Genomic DNA, 13,875 nt, shown 5'->3' on the forward strand with positions numbered 1-13,875 from the left:
ATTAAAAATATAAAGGCTGTAAATGCAGAACTCTCCTTAATCCTGGAAAAAAGTAAGAGTGGAAAAAACCCCCCCAGTCTGAGTTAAAAAAAATAAGAAAAAAAAAAAAATCCCTACTATCAAGACTTCACCTTTTAACCGCCTCAGTCTGAGGACCAGAGGAAGGAGCAGCGTTCCCTCCTCTGTATTTTATTGCTTTTGGCTGGTAAGCTCCCCAGCTCACCCAGTGACTTGTCAGCTTCAGCCCCTGCTACTGTCAGGGGCAGAGGACAAAGGAAACACCATCGCCTCCTTTCAGAAGGCATCGGGACTGCTGAGCAGCAGCCAACCCCCTCACAAACACATACCTCTTCCTCGGCACCTTTGCCCGACACAGAAGGTGGCTCCTCGCAGGATACTCACACCCCACACAGAAAGAAGAATTCTTTGTCTGAAGTTAAGGCAGCAATAAATAGCAGAGGTACGAGCTGAGCCCCCTGCCCTCACCCCCCGGGGCAGGAAGGGTGCCGCTGGGCTCAGTAAACGCGCTTCTTCTTCAGCGAGGATTCCGCGTAGCGCACTGCGGAGCCCGGGCCCTGCTGGCCCAGCAACTCCACGGGGCCGGGCTCCGGGGAGGAGATGAGGTACGAGGAGCCCCGCTTCTCACTTCTTGTTGGAGCCACCTAAGGGCAAAGAGACAAGAAGCAACACATGAGCCACAGCAGTAAATAAAGCTCCAGCCTGGGAATGACCAAGGAGCCAGTAGCTGATGCCGGAGGCCCGACTCCTTCAGCTGCAGCCAGCACGCTCAGTGTGGTGCCCTTCCCTCACCACCTGCCATCGCAGCACTGTGCCCACTGCAGCTGAGGGCAGGGGCTGGCCGGGCCCCTGGCCCTGCTCTGGAGCACAGCAGTGCCATGGCCATGCTATTATACATCCCACAGCAGCTCCAGCCACATCCATCCTTTGGAGCCACCTGCAGCTCACCTGGGCGTCCTTTCTTTCCTCCTGGAGAGCTGAGGGTGTTAAACTGTCCTGGCACAGTCCGGGCACTGGCCAGACAGGGAATTCCAGATTTGGGTTCCAGCTGTGCCAAAGCAGGTTCGTGTTGCATATTATGGGTAACCAGCACCTGCCCTGCACAGGGATGAGCTTACACACAGTACAAAAGGGAAGGAGAGCTCAGGCACGGCTCTTTCATCAAAATAACAACTCAAATGCCTCACTCTCTGAGAGAGAAAGGCCCAAGAGCTCCCTGAGCAGGGTTTCTGGAGGGGACACAGGTGACCTAAGGCTGCTGCACCACCAAGGGTTCCTTGGGCTGGGAGGGTCAGGATCAGCTCCTCTCCAAGTTCCATCAGAGCAGGATGTTGCACAGTCTGTGCCCCGACCACAGCAGAAGCTGTACATGCACATTAGAGCCCAGCACCCCGATCCACAAGTCCTGATCCCTCTCCTTCCCACCCCCTGCCATTAATTTCATCACCAAATGGCACAAACAGCTGGAATAAAGCACCTGCCCTGCCAGAAGCCCCACACCCAACCATCTCACCACATCCACCACATGGCCTGTGTTAAGGCTGGCTCCCAGCTCAGGGATTTGGGATTTTGGTTCACATCACAGTGAGTGTTTCACAAACCAGGACACCAACTCCTGAAGCCAGTCAAGCAGAAGAGCAGTGCCAACCACACATTCCTGAACTGAACACTCCAGTTACCCTCTGCTAAGTCCAATTCCATTTTAGCAAGCTCTTGGCACTGTCACAAACAGGAATCTGCTTGAAGACAGACTTCTAGTTCTACCCCCTCCTTCTCTCCTGCACCTCAAACAGCCTTGGGGTTGTCACACATGCACAGAAACCCTCACTTCCATCCAGTGGCATCACTGCTTCAGGGCTCATAGAAACCTCTGACCTGCAGCTCACCGACACGTTGCAGGGTTAAAGCACACACTCTTGCCCAAGCCTCATGGGGACCAGTCTGTGGCCTCATCACTGAGATTTATCTTTTGATTGTAGGAATGAGTAAAGCTCCTTGCTGGTTTCGCTCTGTGCCAAGGCACCGCTCTCTTCCTGCCTTTTATGGCATCTGACATTAAGGTGAACTTTGGAGCGAGCTGTTCAACATCACCTCCACACACGAGCTCTCCTCTTTAGACTGGAGATAAACTGCAAGGGATTACGTTAGCTCAAACCCCTGGCTATCTCCTTCTCTTGCTACAATTTCACTCATTTCCAGCCCTATCAGAAGCATCAGGAACCTGAACACTCAATTTTTTGCTGCATGCAGCCAGAGGCTTCGCAGCCCAGAGCAGTGTGCAGGCCTTGGCCATCTTTAGCCCAAGACATGCCAAAACCAGTTCCAGCCAGGCCTTGCCTCCTTCCCAGGAGTCACCATTGCTCCAGTTGTGTGTTCCTTCTAAATCTCCTCCCACAAAACATGAATCTCATGCCAAGGTGGAGCTGTGAGTTTCTGAACACCTGAGCATCGTGCTGGATACAGCTACCAACCTCTGCTCAGCCACGGGATGTAACGCTGTGATGGAGGAGAGCTGAGCAGGAGGATGGACCCCTAAACTCTCCCAGATGCGACTGCTGACTTCAGCTGTGGCTTCCCTCAGCACAGGGCACATCATGCCAAGGGCCAGGAGCTGTGTGAGGGGCTGGAGAGCCAGCTCGGCGTCCCTCCAGCATCCTGGCTCGCAAGGCTGCGTGCCCAGGGCTGCACTCACAGAGGCAGCAGGACAGACCTGCCCACAGCTGCTCCAAGGCAGAAAACAATCTGGCTTTTAAGGTCTCTCACAGCCACAAAACCAGGAGCAACAGGGTTCACCTACATTGTGAGGGTAAGAACTCCTCAGGACTTCTAAGGCACTCAGGAAAGGAAAAATCCTTTGGTCAGACTGACACTGGCCTCACTGGGCTCCTCACTGCTGCTGTAGCACCTCCCATCCCTCCAACATCTTTTACTGATGGAAATGAAGTGTCCACTGGGCACAACAGACAAAGGAAGCTTTGCTCACTGAGTCTGGTGAAGCAGGCTGTGTCTGACATCTGTGCTTCAAATGAAAGCCATTTCCAAATGGTTTCCCCCCAGTCAGCAGTCTTACAAGGATGCTGCTGTGACTTGCAAACTCCACTTCAGAGGTTCTGTCCCAGTGGCACTGCAAAACATCTGCAGATCAGGCAAAAAAACCATCTAAACCCCGTGTGAACTACCTCCTCCTCCTCCTCCCTGCTTCACTTCCTACTTTAATTGCCTCCTTTGGAGTGTTTCTGCATGTCCACCCTCACACACCACATCTTTCCAAGGCGTTTGCTCACAAACACCCAGCCCTTCTTTGGGTTTTGGTGGTCTGTGGGCAGCGAGGAGCCCTGATCTCCAGGGTGCTGGGTGCCTCTGAGGGGGTCTGGCCCTGGCACGCCCTGCCCAACCACTGCTCTTATCACATCCACCCAGAAACTGCCTGTGATCTTGAGCAACTCGGATCCCGAGGAGCACGGGGCAGTGGGAAAGCTCTGCCTGGGCTTGTTATGGGTCCCAAGTCCACTCGGTGGCAGCACAAGACAAGTAAGAAGCGTTCCCACCAGCAGCGGGCTGGGGCTGCATCTGCAACCGCTCTGCTCGTCTCTCCTCTCACCTTATTTAACGGGTTTTGTGGAGGAAGCTGCAAGCTGCCTGGCTGGTATGCTCCCTGGGCTCCACTGTAAAGTGTAGGCATGACCTGCAAGCAGGTACTGTAGTCTGGGTAAGATCCACCTGGAGATTCCTAAACGCAGGACGGGATCCAGGATAAACCAGAAGTTGAAAGAGAATAGGTTTAATAACTCGTTTTTACTTGATATAGTAAGGAGCAGCCTGCAGATATGAAAAATACCTGAGTTGCACTCGATTGGCAGGAGGAGTGTGCAATTCCCAGCAGCCCAGGCATGCAGCAGTCTCTTGAGCACAATGTAGGATGGGGGGGTCAGTTTGCATTACACAATGCCTTAAAAATATATATGTAAGGTGTGCTTCTCATCAGTCACAGAAAGCTCAGGCTATGGAACAGCCTGGGAGAGAAACAATCCTTCCAGAGGATCACTGGGAGAGAACATCAGGGTGTGCTGTTTCTTGGTGGGGGGGGATTTTAATCCTTTGGGTTGTGGGGTTTTAGAGAGAGGGATTCCTATGGCAGGTACAACTGAAAGCGTGACTGAACCCTGGAGAGTAACTGTGCAGGGATGCCCTGAAGAAGGTGAACCATGCAGTGCCATTCATCCCACGCTCTCCAGCCCCTCATCTCCAACAGCAGCAGCCACTATCAACAAACAAAGCAGGTGCCCAGAGTCCAAAAGCACCCTGGCAGCTGATGGGAGGAACAGCCAATGGAGACAGGAAGAAAAGAAAACTCATCTCTCACCTCAGAGGCTCCACTGTCAAATTCATCGATTCGTGCCTGGGTAGAGTGATATGCCTGAGCATAGTGCTGATACCACTGCTGAACAGCCTCCTATAGAGGAGGAGAAAACCTCTTCCCATTAGCTGCCTACTGAGAGAGCTTTAAAGGACAATTCTTATGGCTCCTCAAGAAGCAACCTACCCACATTTAAGTCCAGTGATGAAGTTCAAATGAAGCATTTAAAACTGAGCTGAGTGCTTAGAAGATACACAGGGCAGCACGGCCTTGGGAGTGGGTGCAAGGACCTTGTTTGTGTGACACAGACTCAATGGACAGGACAAGTATACCTGAACAATGACATGTGGCAGCTCTGCACCTCAGTGGCATCATTTGAGTCCTTCCTGCTACTAAAGATGCTACTAACAACACTACACCATCACTGATACTTATTTCTGACAGCATTTTAAGGACTTGGGGTTAGGAACTACCTCCAGGAGACATCAAAATGAATTTAAAGCCAATAATCAGATTTAAAGGAAACATTCAAGCCTACGTTAGTGCTTCCATGAAACACACAGCCCTGCAGCCCACAGGACATCTCTCCTGCTTCTCTAACCTCTAACTGTCACCAGATCTGATCTGACAAGGCAGTGGGCCTGGCCCTGGCACAGCTCACTGCAGTGCAGCAACCTCATCCCCTCCTGGCCAGGCTGAGACCCCCCCCAAATACAAAACAACCCCCATGCTCACCCGTGAGCTCACCTGCTGTCCTCCAGACCCAACTGACTCCTGCCCTACCCCCAGGACTTCTGGAGGAACACAGAGTTCCTTGCCAGCAGCCTAGGAGAGGGGAGCACAGCTTATTCCTGCCATAGCAGGAGGGACCAGGTGATTCAGGGAAGGAGGAGATGATGGGAAGAGGGCAGGAGGAGACCTGCAGCAGGGCCAGGGTGGGCATCCTGGCACAGCCCCATGAGTTTTATACAGAGTGTAGTACCTGACAGCGCTACCATCCAGCTCCCATGTTTGTTTTGGACATGTTTCTACACAGAGCAGAGCAAAGGCTAATGAAAATACATAAATCCCACTCCACAGAACACCCTAATGTCCATGAAACGCCCTTGGTGCAACAACAACACACTCCTGGTCCAAGGGCAGCCCTCCACCCTAATGGCCACGCTCTGATCCCCAAACAGGGTGCATGGTGAAGTGAAACCAGCTGGCAGAGACTGCAAAAATTCCCCAAGCTGCAGGGGAAGTTCTGACAGACAGAACACACTCTTCTCTGGGATCCAGCCAAAGTTCCAGGAAACTTCACAACTTCTTGGGAAAAGGAAAAACTCCAAGGTTTTGAAGACAGACAAAAACCAAGCCAGAAGCCACAGTAAGCTATTTTTTAGCCAACTGCAGTGAATTCAGGTTCTCAAGGAGCAATCTGTCAACAGGGAGCTGCAGCAGGGAATGTATTGAGGCTTTAGGTGGACTTTGGGCTCAATCTGTTCTGTCCCACTGAAAGAGATGAACTACCAGTGAAGGGGCCCTGCAAGGTCCAGTCTGAAGAAATGGATGGGCTTTGTTGTAGGGAAGGCTGGGCCCTGCTGCAGAGTGGTACATGACACTGGGTGATGCTGTTCAACTGCATGCAGGGCTGTCAGACCAGGGGGGACCAGCAAGTGCAGAGTCCGCAGAGAACAAGCCGAGCAGGATCTCCAAGCAGATCTCTGCCCACACCCTGCTACTGGAGCTCTGAGTGACAAACCAGGCTTCAGAAGAGCGTGCTGCAAACCCACTTACCTGTGTGTACTCCCCATGCTGCTGAGAGTAATTAAAATAGCTTTCCATGGCATGTTGTGATGTAGTTCCCTGAGACACGGCGGCATCCACGATGTTGTTTGAAATTCCAGTCTGCTGCTGTGGGCTAGAGGCTTTGCTGGCAATTGCTGTGTGTGACACAAGGAATACAGGGTTGTCATGCAGTGCACAGATTAGGTTGTGCCCTTGTTTACCAGTATTCTAGGATTACAACAGAAACTTGCCACTTCAGATTAGGCTGTGCTCAAAACCAATCGGTGCTGCTAATAACCAAGAGGCTTTCCAAGAAGTTGGTCTGCATCAGTAAGCCCATTTACCCTTCCCACATGTAACATGAAGGATAGCTTACACTGCAATTTGAAGGCAGGCTGCAGTATTTCATTAAAGATAAACGTTGTGGTCACTGGAATTACCTGCCAGAGTAACCATGTGCCACATTCTGGCCAAGGGAACTTGCAAGTAAAGCCACTGAATGTTTGCTTACCTGACAGACATATGCCAGGCAAGACGCTTGCCAAATTCAAGTAGGGGTTGGTACTGAGACGTATTTCTTTTGGTGGTTCTCCTAGCAGTGAAGTCTGTTTTTTCACTGGAGACTGTGAAACAATTGGACAGGTCAGTTGGCATTGTAATCACACCCCATTTGCCAGAATTAGGGTTAGTGTCCCAGCAAGACACTGGGAAAAGGGTAGCCCTACGAGGTGTAAGAGGGAAACCTTAAAATAAACACTGGGGACAACTGCCCAGACACACTGCCTGTGCTTTTTTTCTTGCCAAATCATTCTGCAGGAGTGTTTCCCTTTAGACTGTAAGTTAGTAAAGGATATTTAAAAGCAAGCAAACAAAAGACAACCTTTTACATTCAAGTAAATGGACAATAATGACCCCAGATGCAGGGATTTGGCAGTAAGAACATGGCCAAGCCAAATCAGCTCTTTTCACCCAGAGCCACGAGCAAATAAAGGATGAATGAACCCTGGACCAGAGAGCACTGTCTGCAATCTGCCACTATAACACATCCTACTGATCAATTTATGAGCCCTGACTCAAGAGAGGAAACTGTTCATGAGTGGAAACGAAGCATCAGGACTGGCTCACTCTTCCAAACCACCAGAGGTGTTTTCCTGTGAGGGACTGGGAAGGTTACACTGCCAGCTTACAACCCCTTAGCTTCTGTCATCTTTTACTGTCACCATCACCAACATCTTTCTTTTACTGACCTATTAAAACTGCCTTTATCTCAACCAACCAGTTTTCCTTTTTAATTCTCTCCCCCATCTGTGGGATGGGGGAAGAGAACCAATAGCCCTGGGGTTGTTTTAGCTGCCTGCCAGGCTAAACCACCACACTGGTGTTAGAAAAAACACCAGAAATGAGGATAAAGTGGCTGTAGGAAATTATACAGCTTGTCTGAAATACACAGCTCAAAGATGTTTATACAGTATTCTACTCTGCAGTTATTCTGTTCATTTTTTCAAAGCCCATTAAGGACAAAAAAATCCATGATTTTAATAGATTGAGACATTTTCAGTAAAATAATATTAATCAACAACTTTTCAAAAACAGTGTTTATACACTGGATGCAAAAAGCAGGAATTTAGGACACTGTGATTATTCAGTACCAGCATAGGTGGTGGCTGTCTTGTCACAGAACTAACAGGTTTCTTCTGTCTACTGATGCAGAAAAAGGAACAAACCATATTGCCAAGGTTTCAAAAAAGAACTTTTCCTGATAATCAATATTCACAGAAATAAATTAATTCCCCAGATTTCTAATAGTTTAATTACATTTCCTTTTAATTAAAAGAAATGTTAAAATAACCCACTGATTTTATATATGTATACACACACACACTGTGTATTTTACCCAGGTGTTTCTTCTATATATAAGCAAAATCCTGATTCATTACAGTAAAAAGTGATTTAAAAATTAAACAGCCTGCTTTCTGAAGTAGGACCAAAGCTGTGTGACAAAGGCAGGCACCAACACTGTATGTAATTTAACCACTTCAGGTGGTTCAGAAAACACAGATCTGAATTAAGTGTATGTTTCCTCATAAATGTAAAAGTAATTATGTGTTTTAAAGTAAATTCTGTTAATGGCAGGAAAAAACAAGATCATTGTGGTTCACCTTAAATCCCATCCATCATCCCCCCACCCCCTGCCTTCAAGGGAATATGGAATATGAAAGCTGATACAGAGGAAGAGTATGTCAGCTACAGCTAAGAGGGTATGGATTGAAAGTGGAAAATATACATGCACACACATTATATATATATAGTGTGTATATATATATATACACTATATATATATAGTGTGTGTATATATATATATATATACTATTTTATACACACACACACACACACACATACATACACACCCCCCAGCTGGAAACCCAAAGCCCTACACACCACCAGAACTGCTCCTGTTTAGTCATGAAATTCAACCACAAGTCCAATTTTCAGCCTTTAAATGGGACGTTGCCCTTCAGATAATTTCATCATCAAACACTCTGAGGCATAAGCATGGGGAAAAAAAAGCCTCCAGCATTGTAAAAAGATTCTTTTGTTAATTCATTTGGACCACCAAAGAGCATTATTGTTCTCTCCCTATTCTTCATAACTGGAATGACCTTAAAATGTCTCATGAATGATCCTATGATCTAGCAAATTTTATAGTGAAGACTACAATAAGGAGTTGCTGTTAACTCCTAGGCATGTTAAGGATGAAACCCAGAAAATCCACACCCCAGACAGAACAAAATGTTTGTGTTCCATGCTCCTTACCCCCAAACTGGTATCAGTGCTTTTCAGTGGATTCTGTTTGGCATGTCCAGCCCGCAAAGCTCCAGCAGAAAGATTTGTTAAGGTCTGGTGATAAGGCTGTGATCCTGAAACAACTGCTTCTGTAGTTGATTGTTTATCTGGAGGGTTGTTTTGCCCTGGTATTGCTTGTCCAACAATGTGCTGATTCGGAAAGAATGGCAGCATGCCCATCCCTGCCGCCGCTGCCGCCGCTGTTTGAATTGGAGTCAGATTAGATGCTGCAGTCAACCATAAATGGAGAAACTTTTCTGTTAGACAAGATTTATCAGTACATTTTGTTTGGGGTTTTTACTAAGTGATGAGAAAAACATTTTCAGATCCATTTTACAGCTGTCCCAGAACACTGGATTCTGACAATAGTTTTTATTCTTTTACCATCCCAGGAGCAAAGAATTCTTCTGAAGCTGATTCCACAGGATCACAAGGGTGGAAAAGACCTTTGAGATCATCAAGTCCAACTTTTCCCAGATCCCTGAGCACCTCATCTCCCCTCTGTTAAACACCCCCAGGGCTGGGGACTCAGCCCCCTCCCTGGGCAGCCTGTGCCACAGCCCCACAACTCTGCCAGGGAAGAACTTTGCCCTCCCAGCTGAGCTGACCCTGCCCTGGGGCAGCTTGAGCCCATTGCCCCTTGTCCCATCTCCTGTCCCCTGGCTGCAGAGACCATCGCCCACCTCTCTGCACCCTCCTGGCAGGGCAGGGGAGGTGGGGAGAAGGGCTCCCCTCAGCCTCCTCTTCTCCAGGCTCAACACCCCCAGCTCCCTCAGCTGCTCCTCAGAGGATTTGCCCTCCAGCCCCTTCCCCAGCCTGGTTGCTCTTCTCTGGACTCACTCCAGGGCCTCTTTCATAGAAGAAAACTCTGAGTTTTCTAAATATCCTCTATGATAATAAGCAACTCCTGCCACTTTGAAAGAGAAAACCTATGACCAGCATCCAGTATTTCCAGTATTTCTGAGTATTGAAATAGAGGGGAAAGTACCCACCTCAACTAAAATTCTTTCTACAAACAGAAGAGCTAAAAAGTACTCTTCAAAATTAAAATCCAGGCATTCAGAATAGGTTTCTACCCTGCTCCCAACCCCCTGCAAGCTTCTCCTTGCTCCTGGTTACTACCTTTACTCAGCCCGTACCTACAGCTGCAGAATACGTGGTGCTCAGTGGAGGGAACAAAGAAGATGCACTAAGCAGTATCACAACTAATCACAACTGAGATTTGCCTTCAAAACTGACAGCTGTCACAGACAGGATGTTAAAGCTCCAACACTTAATAAAATGAATGCAGAAAAGCTGTTTGCAGTGCCTCTTCAGCTGCCTGGATTTATCTGCTTGCAAAGAACAACCCCTCACACACACTTTGATCCTACATAAGAACATGTTCCAAGTGCACTAAAATGGCAGTAACTGGGCAAGCAGAGTATTTAGCAACCTGCAAATATTCCACCAATGCCACAGTGTACTTCTTCCCTGACAAACAGTTGAGAGAAGCCAAGCAACAAGGGAAGGTTCTTCAAGTTTGTTTCCTGCTTGAACCAGGAGGTTACATTCGGGTATAAAGATATATAACGTGTTACTTTGCCTAACTATAAAGCTGTGTTATTACTGGTCATTACTGACCAGCTCTCTGCCTTCCTTACAGGGCAGTGATAAGGCTCAAACACAGAATCATAGAATCACAGACTGTGTAAGGTTGGAAGGGACCTTTAGAGGTCATTTAGCTCTACCCCTGGAGTGAGCAGGGACATCTTCACTACACCAGGTTGCTCAGAGCCCCATCAAGCCCGATCTTGAATATCTCCAGCAATGGGGCCCCCACCACCTCTCAGGGCACCCAGTCCCAGTGATCCACCACCCTCAGAGTGAAGAACTTTTTCCCAATATCCAACCTAAATCTCCCCTTTTCTAGTTTAAAAACCATCACCCCTCACCCTATGGCTGCATGCCCTCAGGAACAGTTATCAAGACAGTATCGCTCCTGCTACAGTGGGACAAAGTAAGGTGCAAGATCTGAGGCTGAGCATTTCTACTGGTCTGGTATGAAATAAAACCTCATTTACACTTGAGAGCTTCTCCACGGGTTCCCATGCCTGAGCTCAGGGATGGCATCACCCCTATTCCCAGCACTGTCTGAAGCAGCATTGTTGGAGGTTCTCCCAGCAAGCCCGGTTTCTATAAGGAAGAAGAGAAAACTCCATAAATGACTAAAATCATCCACAATCCGTAGCCATTTCTTATAACTTCCACATTCAGTTAATCTTTTTTCCAATATATTAAACTGTTAAATTACACTGGATGAAAAAACAACTTGTTTCAGCAGCATAAGAAGGTCCAAAGACAGTCAAGGGAGAAGCAATGACCGTACACTGTTAGCCTGAATGTTTTCCATCTTCATCAGCTGCTGCTGGGGCACTGGCAGGTGAGCAGGGCTCTGCAGCAGTAAGTTGGATGTGCTCCCCAGAATTGAGCTCTGAGGAATTAATAAAAGAAGTGTTAGTTGACAGTCATGGCAAACAGTGCATTGCTGAAACATTTTCAGATGATCCTGCTTAGAGAGGTTTAAATTAGTTTCTGAATCAACACAGCAAAGGGAAACAGCCATTTCCTCCTCAGAACTGAGTTTCTGCTACATTCAGAGAAAGTGATTTCAAGTTCTTTTAACTTCTCTGCCTCCTCTTTTTCACCTCACAATCACAAATACATTTTCTGATGGCTTTTAAAGAATCAAGAGTAAAAGCTAAATGTGTCTGAAGTCTCTGCAGACAGACTAGATAGGAGAGTTATCTACAGTGCCAATGAGAGAGACATGGGGACTTCAGGGGATTCCAAGCTGTGTGGATAAGGACTTCTCTGTCAGCTACCATTTGCATTGTGCCTCCCACTCCAAATCTAATACCTAATCTCCACCAAGTATCTACGGAGTTACAGGACTTGGTTGTAACTGGCAGGGACTCTCATCCCTTGCTCTACCATTGCCAAACACTATCTTTACATTCAAAGAAGAGTATCTAGATAGATTTTTTTACCCTTCTTTTTTAGTGGTGGCTGTATCAATGACTTTCTGTTCCAGAGCCATTAAAGAGCTGACAATCAGCAGGCACTGTGACCTTCAAAGTCTATAAAATATTAATATTTTTCATCTGACAATTCTGGATCAGTTTGCAACCCAAACTGAGCCACTTTGGGGCACCACATCCAGCCTGTGCTACTGCTACATTCAGCAGGATGTGCTCTGGCTGGCACAGTGGCTTAAAAGAAACCTTATGGCCCCTCTGGATCACCAAACCACACTGTGATTCATGCTAGCTGAATGCAGGCTTGAATCTGCCTTTTGGTAGCAGCTCCTGAGCACGATTTGCCAGGCAAAACACAAGCTGCTCTACAAATCTTTTTGTACAGCAGTGGGAGAACAGATATATGGGACACTGACTGTGTCAAATCATGAGTACAGCCTTCCTTGTTTATTTTTCCTACACAGGAAAGATCACCAAAAGCAAGTAATGAAGATGGAACCCAAAAAGAAGGCAGCTCTCCCCATGCATGGCTTTGCAGATTTTACAGCCCCCTGCAAAACACCTCACAAGTATTTCCAAGCCTAGGTTTTATCTGTGTGTAGTAGGGTCAAATTCCCTAGGGAAAACCCTCTATGCCCATAACATCATCTTCTGGACTGAGAGTTGTGCAATATAAACCAAAAAGGACCATATCTAGATTAATGATGCATCTGCTATTTTACTTGTCTCAGTGCTTTCCAGTAGGAATTGTCCTGGGCTATTTATTGTCACCAACACACCTTTGTTCCTTCCAAACTCAGTTAAGTCAACAAAGAAAATCTATTGGTTCAACTGCAGAACTTGGCAGAAATACAAGAATGGCAAATCAGGTTGGCTAATAGAGATTTAATGACCTGCTGGGAAACACATCACTGAGAAAGTTTAAAATGCATTATTTTGGCACATGGCAATTGTGACTAAGAGCAGTTAAAAGAAAGAACTTAAAAACCATCTCTCTGCAGAGTTTGAAGGTTACTGCATGACCCATTCGTTCAAACTGCCCTCTGTTCAACCTTTTACATCAATTATTTTATAATGTTGTGGCAAAATCATCCTAAAAATATTGTTTATTCTCATTGTATTACTTGACAGAAACTTGAATATAAAGTATCTAAACCTAGACACACAGGAATCTGAGACTGGGGAGTGGGGAGTCAAGCAAAGGCACTGTCTGTTCCTCTTTATTGTGACTATACTGAATTTCAAGATAATAAAAACAGTGACCTGGTTCTCTGGCTTTAGGGAATAGTCTGAACTAAGTCACTGAGGAACAGAAAAATGTGCCTAATAGAAGGAACTGGGATAATCAAATCAATGTCAATACAATTCAGGCTGTTAGGCCAGGTTTGGAGCTAATTAAACGACAGGAAGCTCCCTGGAAGAGAGTAAGACTTGTAAGTCTCTCTAAAGAGAAAACACTAAGTTGTTTGACTGCAGCACTCTTGGAGCCAAAGAACATTGGATCATCATCAATCACCCTGTTAACTGTGTAAAACACGCTGGTCTCCAGCTGTGATTAGAAAACATTCACATTGCCTTCCAAGGAAGCCTCTTCAGGGCTGGAGAGGGAGAAGCAGTAACTAACTGTACCAATTGAAAATGTCACTTCAAGAAAAGTACAAGCAAAGGATGATGTATTTTTCATTGTGCAGGACAAAAGCAATTCATTTGATGGGGGGAAATTAAATAGTATTTATTCAAAGTAATGTATTAACCTACCAGACTTTAGCAGAAAAAAAGAATAATCCAGAACATCTAAATAACCTTAACATAAGGAGTATCTCTGCATTTTAGGTCAGTGTTTTTAAAGATCTCTAGGTCTGTGCTTGC

General features: G+C 46.7%; 1 protein-coding gene across 1 annotated transcript in view; it reads right to left on the reverse strand.

The window, feature by feature from the left end:
• Window positions 1-329: 329 nt before the first annotated feature.
• The window catches only part of RAVER2 (ribonucleoprotein, PTB binding 2), a gene marked incomplete at its 5' end in the record, with an annotated part of 35,098 nt that continues 21,552 nt past the window's right edge, over window positions 330-13,875 (reverse strand). Inside the window, 8 exons of the mRNA XM_084266425.1 lie at window positions 330-662; window positions 3,620-3,748; window positions 4,382-4,471; window positions 6,155-6,300; window positions 6,657-6,768; window positions 8,960-9,189; window positions 11,053-11,164; window positions 11,358-11,462. Of these exons, the coding sequence (XP_084122551.1) occupies window positions 516-662; window positions 3,620-3,748; window positions 4,382-4,471; window positions 6,155-6,300; window positions 6,657-6,768; window positions 8,960-9,189; window positions 11,053-11,164; window positions 11,358-11,462 (1,071 nt within the window). The 3' untranslated portion in view covers window positions 330-515. The remainder of the gene's footprint in view (window positions 663-3,619; window positions 3,749-4,381; window positions 4,472-6,154; window positions 6,301-6,656; window positions 6,769-8,959; window positions 9,190-11,052; window positions 11,165-11,357; window positions 11,463-13,875) is intronic.

The sequence above is a fragment of the Gallinula chloropus genome (genome assembly GCF_964237585.1).
Source record: "Gallinula chloropus genome assembly, chromosome: 6".
In the NCBI taxonomy this organism is placed as follows: Eukaryota; Metazoa; Chordata; class Aves; order Gruiformes; family Rallidae; genus Gallinula; species Gallinula chloropus.